Raw genomic sequence first — 24,295 nt, 5'->3', positions numbered from 1 at the left:
AGGTATAGTCCGGTCATCGTCACTTGATGCTTGGTCTCTATTTATGTAGTATGTGCTCAGTAAAATAAGGGATAAGCAATTGGCGAAAAATTACGAAAGTAATAGGTAATTTTTTTTTTTAATCCATTAGTATTAGTTAAAGGATTCATATTTGAGATTCTATTATTATGTAGTTGTTTTTTTTATCCATCCTATGTATTTATTTTGTATTAAGAGTCATGTTGTTTTTTATAGAAATATTTTATTTCATTCGTAATCGAATTAAAAAACAGTGCCAGGTTTGGTCATAAAACCCACTTTATCGTTCATTTAAATATTAACTTTTTTTTATAACCCCATGTGACCCGGGAATAGAACCTTAGACCTCAAACACAATTCCTCGCAATCGAAGTGAAAAGCAGAGTGTGTAACTCGATTATAAAACCAACCACAGCGTTCGGCTCAGGTGATAACCATCTCGGATTAAATGGTTTTTTTTATGTCCTTGTAGCAAAATCTACTATTTATATAAATTTCAGAAACCAAATAATATTTCAATACTTAATTTCCAATTAGTTGGAGCCATTTACGAGATACACATAGGTAATTAACATAATTCTATCGATACCCTAGCTGCATCACACATCCAGGCCACCTCGTCAATGGTGTGTGCGGCTGCTACCAGTGCCGAGCAGGCCAAGCAGTTTATTTTAGGTTATATTTATAAAACAATTATTTTAAAGAATAAATGTACGAATACTTAATATAACTACTAAATAAACTATAGTCGTAAAAAAGTAATAGGCCCGTTTTGACATTTGTCATCGCGACGTAACTAGTTATGGAACCATAAGACTCGGTACTCGATACTCACGATAAATCAATTCAAGTTTGTATCAGTACTTGATATGATTATGTATTGTAAAGTGTTCGTTCGTTCAAAGTATTCCTTTAACTACACAACCAATTCGCGTGACTGGCTGTTGATTATACGTCCACTTTTCAACATGTTGAAACAGAGTTCGTACTATATAACAACAAACACAAAAATCGAGTCAAATCACTATGTTTAAATCAATATCCAAAGTAGAAGAGCAAAAGTTAACGTAATAGTAAACAGTATATATCAAACTTAAACGAGCGCACAGTCAACTTTACAAGATGGGGAACGAAAAACTGCGCAGTGCGCGCGGGGACGCTTCAGTCATGTGCCGCTTGGTCAGATACATCAACTCAGACTCATTATTTGGAACCCAGTGTCTTCAATTCAAAATTTTATTTGCGGCTTTGAGAACCAAGCTCGGCGGCTTTCGATATTCAGTAAAAAAATGGTTACAACTCTAGAATAAAAAAAAAAAGACTGAGAACGTAACTGTTTTCGAAACGTTTCGCAACAATTATAAATTGCATGCTACTATAAAGTAAGCGCAAAATAAATACTCGCGATATATTCTTTCATATTATTTAACGTCCCAAAAAAAATTACGTATTTTTTAAAACACTGTATGTAATTGATTTTTATTTTATTGTTTCTTTCAGTTTTGTTCCAAGTTACATTCTATGGTCTTGCACAAATGTCAAAACGGGCCTATTACATTTTTACGACTATAGCCATTAACATACCTACTTATTTAACAAGAGTTGCTTGTTTGAATATATTACATGGATAGATAAGACGCTATGTGAGATTCAAACATGAAATAACGAAGCACTTAAGCATAAATAAATTCTTGACGACGTGGCGGCGAGACATAATGTGCAAAAGATGATATACTTTTCACAAAGTGGCTCTAAGAAGCACGCAATAAGTATTTATGGATAGATCAGGGGAAGGACTTTGCTGTATTATTATAATTCAACTGTATTATGGAACAGCTTTGAACTAAATTGAACCGATTAAAAATATAAAATAAGTAAAATCCCAATTTCCCCTGAACGTTGGATATTTAAACTCCAACTTGGCATCGACGTCAAACTTGGTCGGTTGGCTTAATATCTTTTAGTTTACGGCAGTTTAATGCTTGCCTCTACTTTATTTAGGTCATTAAATTTACCATTAGCGACACGGCCGGGTATATTGTAACTCATATTAATGTTGTAGGCTAATGGAACTTGCTTTAGGAATTATTATCGTTACCCTTGTAAGCGATGATAGTCGATGATTGTTTACTCCTCAAAATAGCAATAGAAGAAACCAAATACTTCAGATTTCAGAAATTCATTTATTCCCGCTTTCACTAAACCCCTGAATTGCCTAAATCGAATGCGTAATGTTGTAGGCAGTGTTTATTGATAAAAAAACGTTTCACCAACTCTTAGGTGACAACTTTTAGTCAAAGGTAGATGTATGCCTAGGAATATATTTAGATTAGGATTCAGGCGTTAGTCGTAGTCGGCCGGTTATCGCGCAACTATTTTCAATTACGCGATTACTCTGCCAATTATTGCCCAATTTTGATGATTCTTGAATTAATTAGTAGTCTTGTCATACCTCAAAGGTGGTCCCATTTTAATTTTGTGAACATCTATTTCATGGATACTGGAAAAATCGGGGGAACTCTTCAAATATTATAAGAACACCAGCTATACTAAAGATGACCAGTGATGGCCACCAAAACTATACGATAAGTGATAAGTGACTACACAGGTTGCACTTTGCCCATATTTATGGCTCTTTAAGTAGTTGTTTTACAAAGTGGGTTTTTTTCGTCAAATTTTTTCCTGGATATACTTCCCGTGAAAGGCGCGTCAAAAGAGGTATTGAGCAACAGAGTGACAAACGGAATTTTACGTTAAATGTTTTCGGGTATTCTAGACATGCCATTTTGAAATAAATGTGCACTAAACACATAATTTGTGTTAAGTGCACAGAGTTATACCTAATTAATATTTATTTTTTTGTATACATTTAAATTTATGGCCACTTATTTTATAATTAGTGTAGCGTCATCATCATACGCTTGCCTAATAGATACCTAATTATACTTCGCATCTCTCCCGAAGATGATTACTATTTACATGCAGCAGTACGCATGTTTATGCTGTCCTAATTACACGGAACATGAATGTTTTTCAGTGTCTGGGTGTTTATATGCATATTATTTTATTTTTTATTTATTTTTTAGCTTTACAAGGGAAACAAACAGTATAATTATACATAAAAGTAATGCCGTATTTTTGTATCACATAGACCAATGAAGTTTCCACAACTTGGTTATACATATAACACCATAACATTAACCACAATTGCTTAGGAGTAAGTACCTAGCAAGCAATTATTATACAAAAAAAAGAAAAAATAATACTAATGTAATTAAAACAAAAATGAAAAACAAAAACTTTAAAGCTATAGTACTTATTTTGTCATAATAAATTTTCTAAACGTGCCAATTTTGACATAAAAAATGTCCGTCTCACAATATTTGTTGTTAAAAGCATTGCACGCACGAGATAAAAAGTTATTTGCCGAATACCTTGTCTTCCATATAGCCCACGCAAAGGGAGGTTTACGCCTTGCATTTAACCTACGACATGCAAAATCGATATTACTTAGAAGACTATTAGAATTATATAAGTATTTTATGTATATTATTCATAAAAATATGCATCAGTCATCTTAGTACCCATAACACAAGCTACGCTTACTTTGGTACTAGATGGCGTTAGAGTATTGTTGTAGTATAATTATTTATAGTTTATTGGTAGTTAAAATCCACGATCCTAGGCCGCTTCCTTAGACTTTAATAATGTTAGTATAAATAGTCGCTAAAACGCTACTCCAATGCGTCAATAATAATTAATGAGAAATGAAGTATGTATATCATTATAGTAATTACCGTAGTATCTCTTAACCACAAGTTTTCAATCAAATAAAGCGCTGGATTAGTAAGTATACAAACACACCCACATAGGAGCTATAATTGTTAAAGTGCTACGGCACTAATTCTAATCAGACAAGTTTCTACATAACGTCCGAACTTTGAACAATATCGACCCAATTACGATTTAATTGTTCTATGTGCAGTTTCAAGAGTATAATCTCAAGTTATTGCTCTGCTGAGTGGAACATTTGGAGTAATTGGATGTTTTTATTTATTATCCAGTCGTATGAAACTTCGGTATAAATGAAAAAAGTAATTGACGTAGAAACCTTACATCGAATCGTACCATTACTGGGCACGGCAGGGTGATTACGTATCTCGCGACAGCAATGCGACTGTCAAACGTCACATTTCCATACAATAAATGATCAAAAGTGACGTTTGACAGCAGTGATTGCAAGATTTACGCCTGTCGCCTTGCTGTCGCGAGATACGTAATAACCCTGCGGGTCTCCTCCAACAATGAGAAGGGGTTAAGGCTGTAGTCCACCACGCTGGCGAAGTGTGGTTTGGTGGACGACGCACTTCAATTCTTAATCTGTCTCTTCTTAAAGGGCTTCCACCACGCGGCATAACGGCGGAATAGTTATGTAGTGTATATTCAGGCTGGCATTTTTTTAATGATCATCATATAAATCCATTACCGGCCCACTACAGGGCATGGGTCTGCTCCCAAAATAAGAAGGTTTAAGGCCGTCATCCACCACGCTGGCCCAGTGGATTGGTGGGCTCCACACACCTTCGAGAAGATTTTGAAGACCTCTCAAGCATGCAGGTTTCCTCGCTCTGTTTTCCTTTACCGTTGAAGCAAGTGATATTTTTATTGCTTAAAACGTAGATAAATTAAAAGAGTCCGGTGCTCCCAGCACCAGACTCAACTCGTTAACTTTAGACTAAGGGATAGGATACAAAACGCGTCCTGCAGGGCTAACACAGGCATGAGACAAAAATTATATCCCCCGTTTTATCCACTGACAAGGGATATAATTAACGTGTCCACCTGCTAAAGCACGGGAACATGGAATAGGAGAAGTTTACCCACGGTGATTATAACACATATATTATTTGGATATTATTTCCACTTGTGCGCCAGTGCTCTGAGAGAAGCTGTAGGAGTCTCTTTTTCTCCTGCCCATGAAGAACATACATCGTATGATGTATCTTCTCGCATGGGCTACGATGATACATCGTAACCCATGCGAGAAGAGCCCACAAAAAACTTAACTATTTTTTTTGATACCTAACACCTATTATACACAGTATATTGGTCACTGCTATTTTTGAAAAAAGAAATCGCTGGTACTAAATTTAAGTCAGTGTACCTTTTGCACTGATGTTATGTAGACATGATATGAGCCAGCGCTTTGATCTTGCGGATGAAGGATTAAACCCTTGCGGCCAATATAGCACTGCTTCTATGAAGTGTTCGTCAAAAATACTTCACCCGTTAGATTTTAATAAACATGAACTTTTCCACATTTACATCTCATTAATTTATTCATGCCATCATCCAATTTGTCTCATTAGCATCCGACGGGAGTTTTTAAAAAACAATGCCATAATTTCATTCGGCTCTGGAGTTACTAGTGCCTTATTCTGAAACCTCTCGGTTTTTTGTTCGTGCAGCTGGGACAAACTTTTGAAATAATTTAGCGGAAAATTAAGAATACAACCATTTTAATATTAAAGCAAGAAATTTTCGGTGTGCTCGTAGGTACAAGAGCCGTTTAAAACCGCATTGCAGATATAAAAGTTTAGGCTCCATGGAATATTTGAGTGTTCGGAACATAATAATTTTATTTGCAGGTCCACTCAATATTCATTAGGTAGCTAGACCCAAAATCCAGTATTTTTCTCGGTCTAATTTAGTTGACGCCAAAGAGAAAAGAGCCTTATTTTAATGAATACTTAAACTTTATTTTTTACTCTACTTGTGTTTCCTATTGTTCTGTGGACGTTTACTGCAACAATCTAATTGTTGAAAATGGTACAGAAATAACTCTATTATCTGAACATATCAGAATAAATAGATATATGATATATAGAATAGCCATATATATGTGATGCTGACACACGATTGGCGCAGTCGGCAGCGCCTTGCTTTGTGAGTCTAAGGCTGTGGGTTCGATTCTCACAACTGGAAAACTCTTTGTGTGATGAACACGAATGTTTTTCAATGTCCGTGTGTATATTATAAGTAATTATATATTCATAAAAAAAATTTGTAATTAAATACATTTATCTTAGTAACCATAAAAAATTTACGCTTACTTTGGGACTAGATGGTTTTTTTTAATAACTTTATCGCGTTTCTTACACACATTTATTCATTGTGAATTATATGGATAAAATTTTTAAACTAAATTGTTATATTTAGAAAGAAAAAATCCAAACACGTAAAACTTGGTTCAAAAGAATATTGAATAAGCATTTAAGTAAAGCCCGGTTCTAAAATGAATCAATCATTTTCGTCTTCCAGCGAGTGGCTTTATTTACTAAATAAGGAGAATTTCCACCTTCTACTGACGATACTACGAATTTAGTTATAGATTTTGACCAAGCAAATACCTCTTTACCTTTGAGCTTTTGAAGCTTTTATACGAGGCGATATTTCAGAGGCAAAAATTTAATAAACCTGTCCATAAGAGTTTTGCCGGCATCTTCGTTTAGTAGGGTCATGTTTAAAGGTATTATGAAATACAAAAATGTCTACAATTTCTATAAAATCATAAAGACATCATTCGTTACTTAACAAGTGCGTTTTAAGCAGAAGCCTTCAACGTGTGTAAGCAAAAATTTGTAAAATGTTAGATTTACAAAATTAAAAAGTAAGTCACCTTATTTAATCTCGCGGTTCCCTGAATATAATAATCGACTTTATCGTAGTACTAAAAAGCAAGAAATAAATATTTTCAACAACATTTGCAAGTCGGTGCCAAGTAAAATGTTGAAAAATAATTGAATAAAGATTATTATTTTGTCTTAGAATTTGTCTAGATAAATTATATTTTTGTAGCTTTTGTGAGTAATCCTAACCCTTAATTTGGGCCCGCCCAGTAATTTAATAAGTTTTTATACAGGGCCCTTCCAAGAACAGCTACGCCCCTGCTGTAGAAGGCTGTAAATGGGCTGTTGATAATACAGAAATTACAGACATTTGGTATTTGAAGCAGTCAGGGGCATTTATTATGTGAAAATTATAAATATAAATTATATGCATAGAACTAAACGTATGGCGGTGAAACTATACTAAACAATAGTAGATACCTACCTAATCAAACAAACACTAAAAAAGCAACGTTTAAATTTCTTATACCGTGCTAACTTTTATTTGATTTTACTACTAAAAGCTGTTATTAGTTTAAGCTGCTAGTTTTGTATCACACTAACTACATAATATATTACCACTAAAATAACAATTGTTACTCAAATGCTCTTCATAATGAAATTATTGAACGGATTTAAAGGAAACGTTGTATATTATAAGTGCATCTTCTCTGTGTTTCTTGGAGTCACAGGCTAGAAATGTGAATATTGGTTGTCCTTCTGTCACAACAATTTTCGCATTTAAAACAACAGCAGGTAAGTGTATATATTGCACGCAGTCGAGGCCGCGTTTACATCCAGTCTAAACTGAATAGACTTTATTTTACTTACAAATTAAACTAGAATTTAAAGAGAAACACACAGTACCTGGGGTGGAAACGGAACTAATAAGTTCCAAAGTAGTAGACTACTCAGGTCGATACGTAGTGGTACATGTCGCACCCTTATTTCATAACTATTTTAACTCACTGCTAATTCATTAAACTTCTATATAAATCTTAGTAGTTATTATGAGGTATATTGTATCTTTATTTGACCTATACCACAATTAAATCATCTTACTCACATCCTGGGGTAGCTGGAAGAGATCTCTTATAGAGATAAGCTTTCCTTTGTACACTTCATGTATCATATCTATTAGAAGTGAAATAAAGTAAAATAATGCCAAAAAAATCTTATGTTCACAATCACAATTTATGGTACATAAATAATAAATAAAATAAATAATAAATTATACTAAAATTCTATGTCAGAAAACGAAATGGTATGCATTTTTCTTAAATGATGCTTTGGAAGAAACGCTACCGAAATCAAAGTTACTACAGTATTATTACCGTTATTATCATTATAACGTAAGGATAACAATCGAATCATAGATCTGAAAATGACTTTATATAAAAAATACATACCTGTAACAGTTTCGATGTAAGAGTGCGATAAGTCATACAAAACTCCTGTCAATAGAACTACGAGTATCTGCCAACAGAGCGTTCTCGCCCCGGTCTCTGTGTATTAAGTGCTAACTATATACTCATGCTATACTTCGTTGTACATGATTCTCATAATTTCAAGGTGTGAATTGTGGAACTCTAGTACAGTACGCTAACTTTGACAAAGCCTAAACATTGTTCGGTTAAGTACTTAGTTAAACTCAAGCTTACAAAGTTTATAGTGGTAAACTAATAGGTGCGCTGCTATTACGTTTACGCATACTAGCTTTTGACCTGCGGCTTTTCATCGCTTTCTTGATGTCTTTGTTGAAATCTAATTTCAGCAAGCAAGTTGGCGATTATCATTTATCTGATGGCATTAATATTTTGTTAGACATTTTATTACATTTCAATTTAATTTACGATTTCAATTTCAACTCCAATTTCAATTTCATTTACTCCGTCTGGTTAGTGATAATGCAGTCTAAGATGGTAACGGGCTAACCTGTTGGTATGGCAGTTATTTTAAACCCGTAACTCTAGTCGGTTGCTACACGGTATCATACCGGAACGCTTAATCTCTTAGCGGCACGTTTTTATCGGTAACTAGCCACGGCCGAAACCGCTCACCACTCACCAGAGTACTATTGGTGGATGGGCGTGCGTGCTATATTTGTAACTATAAAGTTAATTTATATTTAGGTAATAGAATCTACTATATAAATGAGAATTCATTTGTAAAAGAAACTAAAATAGCAAAACAACGGGCAGGTAATGCATTACCGGAAATAGCAAAACTTTTACACGGAACTTTGTGCTTGTTTAACTTATAACAATTGAATTCGAGAAATAATTTTGTTTGCCTGAGGCGAAAATAGAGTTATTTGCTAATTTGGATTGTTTTGTTTCCATGATATTCATCGCCATTAATCTAAGTAATTTATACCTAGCTGGGCACATATCTCAATAATCAATGTAAAGAATGTCTGTAAACATATAGGCCTTTTTTTTTTGTTGACTGGGGGGGAAATCTTCTTAAAAGATACCCAATTCTCTGTGGGAGAATTTGGGTTATGAGGGATTTCTACCCACTAAAACCCCCTCGGTTGCCAGCCTCAGTACATAATGGGAGGCTCCGGGATCTCCTAGGAACGCACCGGTGAATCCCTTGCACAACGCTTATAGCTCGCCCCGGGAAGATTTGATTCCCGATTTCCTGTACGTACTTCGCTTTGAGGTTTAAACATATGGGCCTATGCCTATAAAATGGACTTTTACGGTGTTTACATAGAAATTTAGATTGATGGTGATTTCAATGAAAAATATATTTTTCATTGAAATCACCATCAAAAAATTAATATTTCTAACTGTTCACTAATGGGCATGGTACCCAAAATGCTGGCGCTATTGTCACTTTGTATTGCTAGACTAAGCTTATGGGCTAAATAAGCGCCAGCTCTTGGGTCACCACGTAAAGACCAACTTTTGGGACTGAACTTATTTAAATTAATTTTAATTTAATTTATTTATTTAATTATTTAACATATTTTACACATAGCAACTACAAGTATGTAAAAACTTCACAAATTATTTAGAAGGTATAATATTTATAGGTTTTAGGTACATAAATACGTCATAAATATTCACTGTAAAACAATCAAATTTTTCATTGACTACTGAACTAGTATAAAACGTGCTTCAGAAGTGTTGCTGTAACTTCCTCAACTATACAGGAAAAATTACACAACGAAATAACGAGAGATTTTAACATAAATACATTTAAAATAAAATGTATAATCAAAGCATGCAAGTATTACTGCATTATTAGTAGTATATTTATGGCTAAAGTTACAAGGATTTCACACTGTCAAAGCTTTTAAAATAAGCCTATTAAAAGCAATAATTCATACCCCCGACTGTTTTGTCGTTTACATCGTCCACTATAGAGCTTTTAGACTTTTCTATAAGCTGAAGTTTAATTATAAAACTCTGAACTTACTGAGAGTCATCTCCAAAATGGCCCCGGTAGTTTATAGAAAAATTGATCTTATACATAAATGCGAAAATTGGAGCAAAGAACAATATTAATATAAAAATTGTTACCAAAAACACAAAAAAAACACATACATAAAATTGCAGACTGATAAATTTATGGGGTTTTATTATCATATTTGAATTATTAAGGGGCCAAAAGTAGCTCCAAATGGTTCAGGTAAAGTAACACTAAGATATTATGCCACTAGATCCTTTTTCTGAACTTGGCTCGCGACGCTTCCGTCTGTAGTGATACAATTTCTTTTCTATTGTATTATGAAGCCTAGTAGCACATAGTAGGTATAGTCAGACAGAGTTTCGATGAAGCAGTCTAGACAGAGCAATCGTCTGGTAAGTGCGGGGTAGGGCGGGGTGAGGAAAAGAGGCCTACAGTGGGTAGTAAGAGTACTTCCTCGCCCCTATAAAATATTGCGACGCTATCTAGACAATGTCAGCATTTACCAAGAGGTCATAGGCGTTGAACTATTATATCTTTGAGCTATACTTATAATGAAACTTCAAGGGGTTAAATTCTGTTGTGTTTACATTGAAGATATTTTAAACATTTTTGGACTGCACTCTATAACCGATACTAAACCCAAAACTAGGTTTTTGTTTTTCGTGTCTGTTTATCTGTCTGTACCTGGGACGCGCCACGCTGAAACTATTGAATGAATTCGAACGAAACTTCACACGATTTGAGGTCACACCAGGTAGGATACTTTTCATCCCGAAATTCAGTTCAGTTTCTTTGAGAAAGGTGATGAAAGTGTTTGACGATTTTACACTCTAACTCCGTGAAATGTTAACCGATATAAATTATTCTGTTTGTACTGGATAGGTTATACCATCAGTTTATTTTTGTTATTGATACAAGCTAAGACTGATGGATACCAAATTTTCTTTCAAACTTCCAAAAATGGACACCCATCCATTTAATGACATTGGTCAACGTTGCTTTCTCAGCTTTATCGACTAATATGTAGTGCTGCTATTAACATAGTAATATTTCACACACACTACACATTATTAATATAGTAATATTTCAAAGAATTTAAAATAAGGCAAAACAGTTCTCGGGATGGGCACTTGCGATTGGAAATGTTTACGTGATTGAAGGTAGGTTTATTATATGGTAGTTAGGATTATAGCTCCAAGAGGAATAACAGATATATTATTCATCCACACCTCAGCCGTTTCTTTAAATATGTTGAAATACTACCTGTACTAAAAACATAGGTTTTTTATTTTTGGTCTTCCAGTACTATTGAAAAACATTACGTTTGGTATCTGATTTATAAGGGAGCTGTTGACTATGTAGCAGTGCGGTGCGTCCCGTTATTTACGCGGCCGCAAGGCACGTCTAGTTTATAAAAAAAATTATCCTAAACCAAAAATATAAGTGGGAAAATAGGAGCCTTGTACAATATAAAATTATATAATTCGTGGTTGTTTTATTCGCTGAGAAAATTATTACAACCTGGTCAAACTAAAGGGTTTTAATGAATAAAGCAAATAGTTTATAGTTGATAGCTTTGTGTTATTAAGGGGTCAAAAGTAGTTATAAATCGTTCGAGTAAAGAAAAACACAGATGCTGTGACACTAGTTTATTTTTCTGAACTTGGCTCGAGACGTTTCCTTGTTTTCCAAGCGTATATTTTCGAAACCTCGGTGCACATAGTAGGCATAGTACGACAGAGGTCCGATGAAACAGTCTAGACAGAGCAATAGTCAGTGCGAGGTGGTAGGAAAAGAAGGCCCACTGTAAGTAAGAGCACTTCCTCGCCCCGATACAATCTCCCGATGCTATCTAGACGATGTCGGACAAAGATCTTGCACTATTATATCTCTACTTTATGATGTACTAGTATACTTCACTGCGAGGTTTTTTTTGTGGACTACCACCGTTGTGCAGCCGTGAGCTCTGAGCTCTGTTGTCTTGTAACCGGGAGGTCCCGCGTTGGATCCTCAGCAGGGAAATGAATATTTCTAATTAAATTTCTCTGGTCTATTCGATGGGAGGCTTCAGCCATTATCAACCAATGACAGCCCCCCTACAGGCCAGGGGTCTTCTCATAAAATGAAAAAGGTTTATAGGATTGGTGGACTCCGCTCGCCTTTGAGAACATTATGGAGAACTCTCAGGCGTGCAGGTTTCCTCAGGATGTTTTCTCTCAGCGTTGAAGCAAATGATATTTTTATTGCTGAAATCGCACACAACTTACGTAAGTTAGAGGTGCGTGCCTCGGACTCGGCCCCCAAGACTATCAATGCTTCTATTACTGTAATACATCTAAAGTAAATATATTACTTTTACCATGGGTCGTATTTAAGAGTTTGCTTTTGCAATAAGACCGCCTTTGCACACAACTGTATTTATATAAAGATATTAAGTTTTTCTAATTTTTTTGGTCTTTCACTTGTGTGTTTCTTGTATTGTTTCAAATTTTGTGCAATAAAGGATTTAAATAAAAATAAATAAATCACTTTTTTCTGTAATGAATGTTTCTCTTGTTGCAGACTTTCTGTGTGGTGTCAAAGCGGTTCCGCAAGAACTACATCCACCGGTTCACGGCGACTCGATCGCTGTTTTGGTGGTCGCCATGGTCGCCTGTGCGGCGGGCGTGCGTCTACCTCTCCACCAATCAGTACTTCGATTACTTCGTCATGGCCACCATCCTGCTCAACTGTGTCTTCCTCGCCATGTCGGAGACCATCGAAGAGGCTGAGTGAGTATACGTTTTATTAGAAAAGAGCGTCATAAAACCTATTTTAGGTAAAGAGAACATTACCGGCTCACTACTGGGACAAAAATAGGTGAAAAATATAAATACCTAAATAAAATTTCACATTTAAAACAGTAGTATTAAAGTATGGATGGGCGCTAGCGGAGTAAAAAGAAATCTATTTTAAGCAGGAAGTGCTAAAAAGTATCACAAAAAAAATCTGTAAATATCTAAAACATATTCGGACTTTATTGTGTTATTATGCATTTTCGATACCTGATACTTATCAATCATCATCATCATATTAACCTGATACCAGCCCAACACAGGGCACGGGTCTCCTACCACAATGAGAAGGGTTTAGGCCGTAGTCCACCACGCTGGTCCAGTGCGGAATAGTGGAATTCACATGCCTTTGGGAACATTATGGAAAACTCTCAAGCATGCAGGTTTCCTCACCATGTTTACCTTCACCGTTGAGGCAAGTGATATTTTAATTACTAACAACGCACATAACTTAGAAAAGGTAGAAGTGCGTGCTGGGATTAGAACTCGGCCCCATGCTTGCTTCGACAGTGAAGTAAATAACATCGAGTTCTCCATAATGTTCTAGTGTTGAGTCCACCAATCCGCTCTGGGCCAGCATGGTGAACTACGGCCTAAATATAATAATAATGGCTTAATATGATGATGATGATGATGATTGATAAATATCAGGTATGTAAAATGTATCATAACACAATAAAGTACGAATATGATTTAGAAATTTACAGAATTTTTTTGTGATACTTTTCAGCACTTCCTGCGTAAAATAGATTTGTTTTTACTCCAGAGGATAACGCTCATCCATACCTAATTCAATACTAAAGTTTTAAATGTGAAATTTTATGTATTTATTATTTTTTGTTTGTTACGTATTTTCGTTTCAAACCCAGCACTGATCATGATGAAATTAACACATATCCAGCTGGTATACTATTTTGCAGTAAAAGGGGTCCAGTTATCCTCCCGGGATTAAAAAATGTCTTAGCTAACTACTCTAAATCCCTCCTCTCTTTGAGAAAGGATGCCTTAGATAGCTTAGTATCTTTAATAGGCGGAAAATATGTGATGACGATAAAACAAAATGTGAAGTTAGGTTAAAGAACTTTTGTATCGCTTCGCATCCGTATACTTAAGTGAAAAGCTTTCTAGTCGTTAATTAAAAGATAACAACAGCCGGCGAGTATAAAGAGATACTACATTAAGAAACACTCTTCTCTTTCAATTACTGATTAAATAAATAAATCGCGTCTTGTCCACTATACACAAGAAAGGTCAATTTCAAAGTCTTTATATCTGAACCATCAGCTTTGCTTATAGAAAAATAATGAAATGGATGTGTAGTATTAAGTTGCGATTATTATCAGGTGCGATTAATAATGACTGGTCGCTCCACGTGCTCTACAAGGCACGGAGACTTTCAAAATTTTTACTTCGCAATTCAGTCTTCTAACTTATACGTTATCCAATCACCCTTATAAATAAATGTGTAGTTTGTGTGGTTTGAGACATACCTTGTCACATAAACTCTGTGAGGTTTGGTTTTGGTTTACTGGAGATTTTCATCATTTTATATCATCTGCATACCCTGTGCATACTCTCTATGCACGCCACTGTCAGCAGTGGACGCTTGTAGGCTGTTGATGATGATGATGATATAGATATAGTCTGAAAAAAAAGGGTTGCTCTGTCTGAAGGCGATGATTTTTCACTTAGAATCAGGCGGGCTAGTTGCTTGTGCAGTTAATTACTATAAAAAACTTATAATAAATACTGCTACTATATTTCAATATTATTATATTTAAATAAAATCATTTATTTATTCTTTAAAATAATTGTTTTATAAATATAACCTAAAATAAACTATTTAAAACTAAATAAAATCTAAAACGTCTTCGAAACCACCGCAGCGAGGCACAGTTCCTAAGATGCTGGCAGCATTGCCCCATTGGATGGCCAAACTAATTCGTTGGCCAATAAATATTAAATTAATATTTAAATTATACAAATAAAGAAATGTCTTAATCAGCTAAAGTCGCATTAGAATAACAAACGCTACGGTTTAACATGCACTCCCCGGCGTCGACCAATAAAACTTTTGTACCTAAGTATTAGTGCGAGAAGTAATTTCAGTGCACGCTTCGCGTCAACATTTTATTCCCCTAATGGTTAGCGCATGCAACCCTACTATCCTCACTTTAACATGTATGTGCTAAAGTGACAATAACATCCGGCTAAATTGTTGTAATAGCCTAGTAAAAGCGGTGATAGCCTAATCGTTAGGACTTCGACTTCAATCTCGGGGGCCGATTTCTAATCCTAACTATTCTTTCTAAGTTATGTGTGTTTTAGGAAAAACATCGAGAAAACCTGCATACCTGAGAGTTCTCCATAATGTTCTCAAAGGCGTGTAAAGTCTACCAATACGGCCTACACCCACACATTGTGGGGGCATGCCTGAGAGGTTTCCATGTAGTTCTAAAAGGCGTGTGAAGTCTACCAATCCGAACTGGGCCATCATGGTGGGCTATGGCCTAAACCCTACTCAGTATGGGAGGAGACCTTTGCCCTGTAGTGGGCCGGTAATTTGTTGATTTGATGACGTTCGTTGTGAGCTTCTTCTTTGACCAATGGACTATATAAAAGGAATAAAACCTCTTTTAACGTTACAACAAAGGCCGTGCATAGACGTGATAAAAAAGTGACCGCCACATAGGGCTTTATATGTAAACTTTTTTTATTGTCTACTGAGGCAAATTCTGCCTAATGGATAACTATCATAGCTTATGATTATAGTAATATTGTTTTGATATTGTTGGCGCTCTTGTTTATGAAATTTAACTCCTATTCTTAGGGCGTCAAGGTATGTTTTATCATCAATAGACTATAACAGTCCAATACTGGACTAAAGGGTTCTCCCAACTGGAGGGTCTAGGGGTTTTTATCGGTACACTAAATTGCTTACCGGCACGTCTTTGTCGGTGACTAGCTACGGCTAAAACCTCCCACCAGACCAGACCAGAGAAATTTCAAAAATTATAAATTCCCAAACATCACCTGATGGTAATCGACGCCGGGACCTCCTACTTCAATTCACAGCGCTCACCGTTGCGCTAGGGAGGTCGTCAAAAATCTTAATCATAGGAAGCTGGAATACCACACTCCCTAAAAGGTTAGCCCTCTACCATCTTAAACTACATCATAACTTACCACCAGGTGAGATTGCACTGAAGAGCTAACTCGTAGTGAAATAAAAAAATACCTTATTTACTTTATTGAACGTTTAATAATATAGGGCAGATGGTAAGCTGCTTGATTACAAGGCACAGATATTTTTTTGTTTACATTTACTGTGGTTATTATGCAAAGAGTATACCAACAAGATCATACGAACATCGGGATTCTAATTTCGAGTAACGTAAACACTAAGTTGACGGATAAGATGTAGCAATCCCGGGAGTAGTGTCACACGTTTAGATACATCTTGTCTAGTAATAAACGAAATCAAAGCATTTCCATGTAAAGCGTCGGGAATTGTTCAAATGTAATTTTCGCAGGGTATTCAAGACTGCAGTTTATACCTCTCTTGAACATCTAGTTTCTAATTACAACTTGCATCAGAGTGCTCTGACACTCTCTAACACCGTCTCCGTAGTTCCATTAAATTGCTTTATTTCATTACTAAGTGTAATACTGCATTTAACACGGACACGTTCCAAAGTGTTAATTTTATTAAAGTTAAGCTATTTTTAATCAGATTATCCTTAAATTAACATTTAATTACTTTAATAAATTTATTAAATTCATTAGTTTGTTTTTAATATTTTCTAGAACCCACCTGATGAAAACTGTAAAACCGTAGCCTATATAAACGAAGCAATACTTCGCAGATCATGCAAGGAACGGGACCTACAAAATTCCTGTCTGTATCCATCGACCCATTACCGGCCCACATCAGAGCATGCGTACCCTCCTCCTACAATAAGACGGGATTAAGGCTGTAGCCCAGTGCGGATTGGTGGACTCCACGCACCCTTGAGAACATTATGTAGAACTCTCAGGCATGCAGGTTTCCTCACGATGTTTTCCTTCACCGTTGAAGCAAGTGATACTTTAATTACTTGAAACGCTCATAACTTAGAAAGGTTAGAGGTGCGAGCTGGGATTCGAACTCAGCCCCCCGAAAGTGAAGTAGGGCTCCTGCCCAATGCGCTGTCTCCGCTTCATTCATCAAATATAATTGAAAAATAATAATTAATGATTGATTTGACGACCTTACTGACGCGGTGGTCGGCGCTGTGTTTTAGTAGGAGTAGGTATGGATATGTCTTGCTATACCCCCAACAGGTTAGCCCGCTACCATCTTAGGCTGCATCGTCACTTAACAGCAGGTTAGATTGCAGTCAAGGCCTAACTTGTGGAGGAATAAAAAAAAGGTACATCTTTTATACTCTTTATTTGTACACCACTCAGAAAAACGAGACAAAAAAAAGAACAAACACATGAAGAATGAAGCAGGATACAAAAGGCCTTATCGCTTAGCGATCTCTGCCAGGCAACCTAAAACCGAAAAGTAAAAAGAAAAACGAATAGGTGGGGTTCTTTATTTAGTTCATACATACAAATATCTACATACTAATACATAAACCAGACTACACAAATACAATAATACTATTGATAAATATAAAAAATAAATATACTAATACACACACACACACACACATCTGATTCTGAAAAGCAGATATTTCAGAAGCAGGGACATCCTTTTTTTTAAATGTGTTAAAATTTCATAACAAGAGTAGAAAACTAAATACAATTTGAATATTGCATGGATAGCGAAGTTAAAAATAGCTATCGACTGTCCATCCGAGACGATATAAAAGTTGCCGAGTATATTTAAAAATAAAATATTATATGGTGAATAACATACATCGATGTCTAGCATCGATGGCAGTTATGCAAAGTACAGTCGTAGTCGCCCTGGGGCGTGATCGGAATTATAAATCTCCCGTTGAGCTATCAAAGTGTCCACGATAGACGAGACGCGAGTACTAACTTTATTTTTCTCTATTTACAATTTCCTCCCGAGTGAAGCTTTCATTTCTGAATATAGTAGAAATAGCAAAAAACCGAATGGGTTTCCTACAAGTTTTAGTGACCTTTTTTGCTATATTTACGTTTTATTTAATCACACAGAATTCAGAACATAAAGAATCCGTGTACACGACTAATGTTGGATAGAAGCAGGCGTTACTTTGCGGAAATCTATGATATATTCTATCTATAAATATATGAAAATTATCCTCAGGAGATGTTGACTTAACAATTAATTATTGTAAAGTCAACATCTCCTGAGGATGCTCCGGTTTCGGAGCGTAACGTGCGTAGAGGGTACATTGCCAAAGATCTGTTTGGTGTGGAGTATAAAGATTGAAGAAATTATAAATTACACCATACAGTCCACACCATATACATCTCCTGTTTTACGTGGACTATAGCAAATTAAGCTTAGTTTTCAAAATAATATTGAAGCATCAAAAAAAAGCTTTAGAAGTGTCTCTCGAACATTTATTTAGCAGTTGACATTTATTATTTTACCTCTAATGTTCTAAATGTTTAACATAAAATGAGAAAAATGGGAAAAGTTTGTTAGCTGGCAACATTCCGCGGGTGTGAAATGAGACGGACTCCGCCGTCTTTGTTTTTGGACACAATGCACTGCATGCAATAATGGCTGAATTAAGGATTACAAGGATTCTACATGTTCTTGGTTCTGAGTTTCACCAACGCACAGATTTCAGAGTTACAACATTATTGTCATCATCATCATCATCATCTCTTCATCATCATGTCTTCATCATCAATTGACGTCCACTGCTGGACATAGGTCTTTTGTAGGGAGTTCCACAATGCACGGTCCTGGGCCGCTTGCCTCCAACGGCTCCCAGCTACTCGCCTGATGTCATCTGTCCACCTTGTTTGGGACCGACCTAAGCTGCGTTTACCGGTGCGGGGTCGCCATTCCAGCACCTTAAGACCCCAACGTCCATCGGTTCTTCGAGCTATGTGCCCCGCCCATTACCACTTCAGCTTCGCAACTCGCTGAGCTATGTCGGTAACTCTAGTTCTTCTACGGATCTCCTCATTTCTGACTTAATCACGTAGAGATACTCCTAACATAGCTCTCTCCATCGCCCGCTGAGTGACTCTGAGCCTTCTTATGAGGCCCATAGTTAGCGACCATGTTTCTGATCCGTAAGTCATCACTGGCAACACGCACTGTTCGAAGACTTTAGTCTCCAGGCACTGGGGGATTTTGGACGAGAAGATGTCACGAAGTTTCCCGAACGCTGCCCGGCGTTTACCTCTTTCTCGAAATTGGACCTACTTAACTGGATCGTGTGTCCTAGGTATATATACTCGTCTACAATTTCGAGTGCAGAGCTCCCAACAATTATTGGGTGGAGCGGAACATGAGCGTTAGACATAATTTTCGTCTTGCTCATGTTCATACGAAGGCCCACCTGTTGAGAAACTCTGCTGAGGTCATTGAGCATCGCATTAAGGTCTTCCAGAGTCTCTGCCATTATGACTACATCGTCGGCAAACCGAAGTTGAGTGATGTACTCGCCGTTAATGTTGATGTCAAGCCTGTTCCAATCCAGAAGCTTAAAAACGTCCTCCAACGCAGCGGTAAACAGCTTCGGGGAGATAACATCTCCTTGTCGCACTCCTCGCTGCAGTTGGATCGGTTTCGTAGTCTGGTCCTGTATACGGACTGACATAGTGGCGTTTTTGTACAAACACTTCAAAACTTCGATGTACCTGTAGTCAATTCGGCATCTCTGCAGTGACCTTAACAGAGCCCAGGTTTCCACCGAATCAAAGGCTTTCTCATAGTCCACAAACGCTAAGCAAAGTGGCCGCTAAGCAAACATTATTGTAACTACTTTTTAATATAAACTAAGGTAGAGATATATCCATAGGTATAATATATATAATTTGATGCAATCAAATAAGGCTTATGGGTTTAATATAATTGCTGCTACCTCTAGCAGGTTAGCCCCCTACCATAGTCTGCACCATCACCACCAGATGAGATTACATTCAAGGGCTAACATGTAATTCAAATAAAGAACTGACAAGTTAAAAAGTTCAATACCTTAAGTTTTGTAAGCTGTGATTTGTTATATCATCATGTTGATGATGATATGACAAGTCACACTTCAACCGATTGGCGTCCACTGCTGGACATAGGTCTTTTGTAGGGAGTTCCAAAATCCACGGTTCTGGACCGTCTGTCTGTCTACCTCGTTGGGGACCAATGCTGCATTTACAATTCGACATTCCAGCACCTTGAGGCCCCAAAGTCTATGGGTTGCCCGAGTTATTTACGCATAATATTTACTAAAAATAGCAGTCACCTAAAGACGTAATAAAATGTCCAATGTATTAATTCTTTTAGTTATTTTTTCGCAAGGATCATGCATCATTCTGTACTAAAACGCTGACAGACATTTGGAGCGTTAAACATTAATCATCAATCCTTCACCATTTCCGTTTTGGTTCGCATTATGCTGCGTCTGGAACATTACTCATATTCAACGAGATGTGGTGTCACTGTCGATATTATGACGTACGCGTGATAATGATGCCAGTATTCCTTTAGATATAATTCATGTCTATTGGATAGATACAGGCTTTGCAGAATTCCATGAAATACAATGAAAATTAAACTCAATTTGCTATACTCCGCGAAAAGCAGGAGAATCTGTACGGTGTAATTTATAATTCCTTCAATCTTTATACTCCGCACCAAACAGATCTTCGGCAATGTACTCTCTACGCACGTTTCGCTCCGACACTGGAGCATCCGCGGAGTTCATGTCGATTGTCGCAAGATATCTATTTCCAAATAACTACCTAGCAGAAATGAAAATTATAGCTACAAAAATATGTTTGTGTTGGATAAAAATTCTTAATTCATTTATTTCAAGTAGGCCTAGTTGGATAAGCAACTTTGAAAGGTTAAGTCTGTCTCTTGGTTGTGAATCTCCCACAAGTTTGAAAGGCAAATCCTACAAACAAGAAGCTGGCAAGAAACTATTATTCTGTCTTGCGAAAGATGGTGCTTCCAAGCAATCTTGTCATCAAGAAATTCATCAATTGTATAGTATCATATCAATTGGTGGGTGCAAAATTACCAAGAGAATCAAGTTATAAAAACGTATACCCAACTCCATGAATGATATCTGTACCTTTCGCAGATGAAGTGCTGAAGTGTGATGAAGTGCAGTCGTCGCTAGTTCATGACCTTTTGTAGAAGGTCGATTGTTTATATTCACTTTTTTATACATACTAATGTTCTGTCTTACAAATACCATATTATTGGATACACATATATATTTTGGAGAATTAAGTATTCCTATTTCTTTAAATTCATCACGTAATGATTTAAATGATCTGAGGTTATAAATTGATTGTAAACCTCTTGTCTGTCATATTAATATTTTTGTAAATCTACTGTTCCAAATACTGTCATTAGTTACTTGTACGTAGCACCGTATTCATAGGATAACAAACAGCCCGCATTTATTGGGTAAGCTGATAAAAAATACATGAGAATAAAAGTTCAAAGAGATGAAATGAAAGTGTGAATAACATGTCAACGCGTCGGCTTTACGCACTTCAAATAGGGAGTGACGTTTTAATTTGGATCCAGTTGTTATCGCATTTTTTTGATTCCGAAACTAATAATGGAAAAACTGGACTTCTGTATGATGACTCTAAAGTCTAAAAGGAACTATTATAGGACGGCTGTAGTGCCTGTCGGTTTATCAGTCCGTCCATCATTTTGTGGGTCATAATTTTCTTATGAGGGCCTCATAAGAACGCTCAGAGTCACTCAGCGGGCGATGCAGAGAGCTAGGCTCGTAGTATGATGAGTATAACCACGTGATCAAAATGAGGAGATCCGTAGAAGAACCAGAGTTACCGGCATTGCACAACGAGTCGCAAAGCTGAAGTGGCAATGGGTGGGGCACATAGCTCAGAGAACGGATGAACGTTGGAGTCCTAGGGTGCTGGGATGGTAGCCCCACATAGGTAAGCGCAGCGTTTGTCCCCGAACGAGGTGGACAGACGACATGAAGCGCATTGCATGAGCCGCTGGACGCAAGCGGCAAGAAACCGTGAAGTTTGGAACTCCTTACAAAAGACCTATACAGCAGTGGACGTCTATCGGTTGATATGATGATGATTAATTTTCTTAACAATGTCCTTTTGAGTTTTCAAATTCATTATCAGCATTATTACCCATTACCGGCCTACTGCAGGGCATGGGTCTCCTCTCAGAAAGAGGAGGGTTTAGGGCGTTGACCACCACCATGATGTAGCTCAGAGAGTCGCGAAGCTGAAGCGGCATAGCTCAGCAAACCGATGGACATTGGGACACAAAGTGTTGAAATGGCGGCATTGCAACGGTAAGCGCAGCGTTAGTAAACCCCCCCCCCCCCCCCCACCATGGAGGCGACATAAAGGGAGGCGCTGGACCCAAGTAGCACAAGATCTATATCCAGCAGTAGACATCAACGGGTATATATGATGATGATGATGAATACGACATTGATCATTCGGATAAACTCATCTCAACCACAATAACACACACACACTCACACACAATTGCACACACACACACACACACACACACCCGCACTAAATAAGTCACTGCATGTTTTTATTATTTTAATTGACTCTTATTTTATTGGCATTTACTTTTTTTTATTGGCATTTACTGTGTTCTGCTTTTGTCTTATTGGTGCTATACATTTATTGTTGGAGGTGGGCGTTAATTGTTGCGACACAGTTTATACTACTGCAACAGTTATCGTGGCACCATGTTTATTGTGTCAATTCTGTACCCTTACCAATATTCTGAATAAATGAAATAAAAAATAAACTCACCTGATTTCCATAACGCGACAAGAGATGTATAACTTCAAAATTATATAACGCTTTCACCATATCAAGCATCGTAAAAGTTATCACGCCAGAAACTTAAGCCTTTTACGGAGTCTTTAATAGCCCTACATTACTCTGCACTGTGCCTTCCTCCCCCTAAGTAAGCTCATTTACGTGACTCGATTGACATCTTGTCGTCAACAAGCTCGCTTAGGCAGTAAGCCAAGAAATTCGTACGCTTATCAAAAAAGCCCACTGTTTGTATTTAGGATTCTAGTACTCGTTCACATACAAAGCATATGTAACTGATCAGGATATAAGCAGCTTTTGACTATCTATAGCTTATATATCTTCTACTGCTGGACTAAATGCCAACACAACACAGATGAAGGTCGTTCTTCGTTATATTTCCTTAGTCGCCTCAAACGTCATCTGCGGGAAAATGAGAGTTGGTGACCACTGCATTCTGATCTGCCGTCACCACACGGCTTTTGTCTAAAAGACATTGGATTAAGAGTAAATTCCCAACAAGACAGGACAAGACATTGCTAACGTTCAACTACTTTACGATTTAGCCGCGTACAGTTCCGTTTTTTTATTAGCGTTTTTTTTTAATGATATCCTTCACTCCTCATAAGGTTCATTCTGTTTGGTCTTTCTTTCTTTCAGCTTATTTATTGTGTAGAGTCTACGATTATGACTCATCAATTATACTTTTTAACTATTAACACACTCGTTCAAATTATTTTTTATATATCTTTAGCTATAAAATTTTAGGCTCGGACCTATAACCGATCCCAGGACTTCGAAATTCGATCCTTTGTCGAAATGTTAACTACGAGACTGTAAAGGCAGTCATTTTATATATTCATATTATATTTAAAAAGTAGAAGAATGTCAAGTAGACACGAGGTTTATGGATGCATTACCCACTTCAGAATAATTTTGCGAAGTAAAACGAGTTAAATGCATTTCTGTTTATCTACTCTCTTTTTTTTATTCATATAGTATGTTTATTGAATCTAGATATACAATAGTTTACGATTTTTTTTTCTTTTACGAATTACAAAAAAACGCTATTAATATTACTATAAACTATATAGTGTGCATGAGAGCATATAATAATAAAGCTATTGACAATCGAATGGAAGCTTAGAAGCTGTCGATTGGTTGTTGGATCAAGATCGTATCGTAGATCTTGGAATTATATTATATTCTAGCGGACCCCAGCGCCATCTATCGTGCTAATTTGTGAATCTAAACCACCAACCATGAGTTCAGTGACATACACACGCACACAAGAAATATATATATAAAGATAATAAAGCATTGCATCTGTGCGAAGCCTAGCGGGTCGCTAGTTAAGCATAAGTAAGATTATAAGTTACCCCTTTAAAGATAAGTCTGTTAATCTCG

The 24,295-nt window shown here is 36.6% G+C and overlaps 1 protein-coding gene across 1 annotated transcript in view; it reads left to right on the top strand.

Moving 5' to 3' along the window:
- Positions 1-24,295, top strand: part of LOC120633525 (sodium channel protein 60E) — a 190,440-nt gene that overhangs the window by 78,866 nt on the left and 87,279 nt on the right. Inside the window, exon 2 of the mRNA XM_039903755.1 lies at positions 12,672-12,880. Within this exon, the coding sequence (XP_039759689.1) occupies positions 12,672-12,880 (209 nt within the window). The remainder of the gene's footprint in view (positions 1-12,671; positions 12,881-24,295) is intronic.

The sequence above is a fragment of the Pararge aegeria genome, chromosome 21 (assembly GCF_905163445.1).
Source record: "Pararge aegeria chromosome 21, ilParAegt1.1, whole genome shotgun sequence".
Classification (NCBI taxonomy): domain Eukaryota; kingdom Metazoa; phylum Arthropoda; class Insecta; order Lepidoptera; family Nymphalidae; genus Pararge; species Pararge aegeria.
Note: the sequence above shows the minus strand (reverse complement) of the source record. Positions and strands in the feature narration are given on the sequence as shown.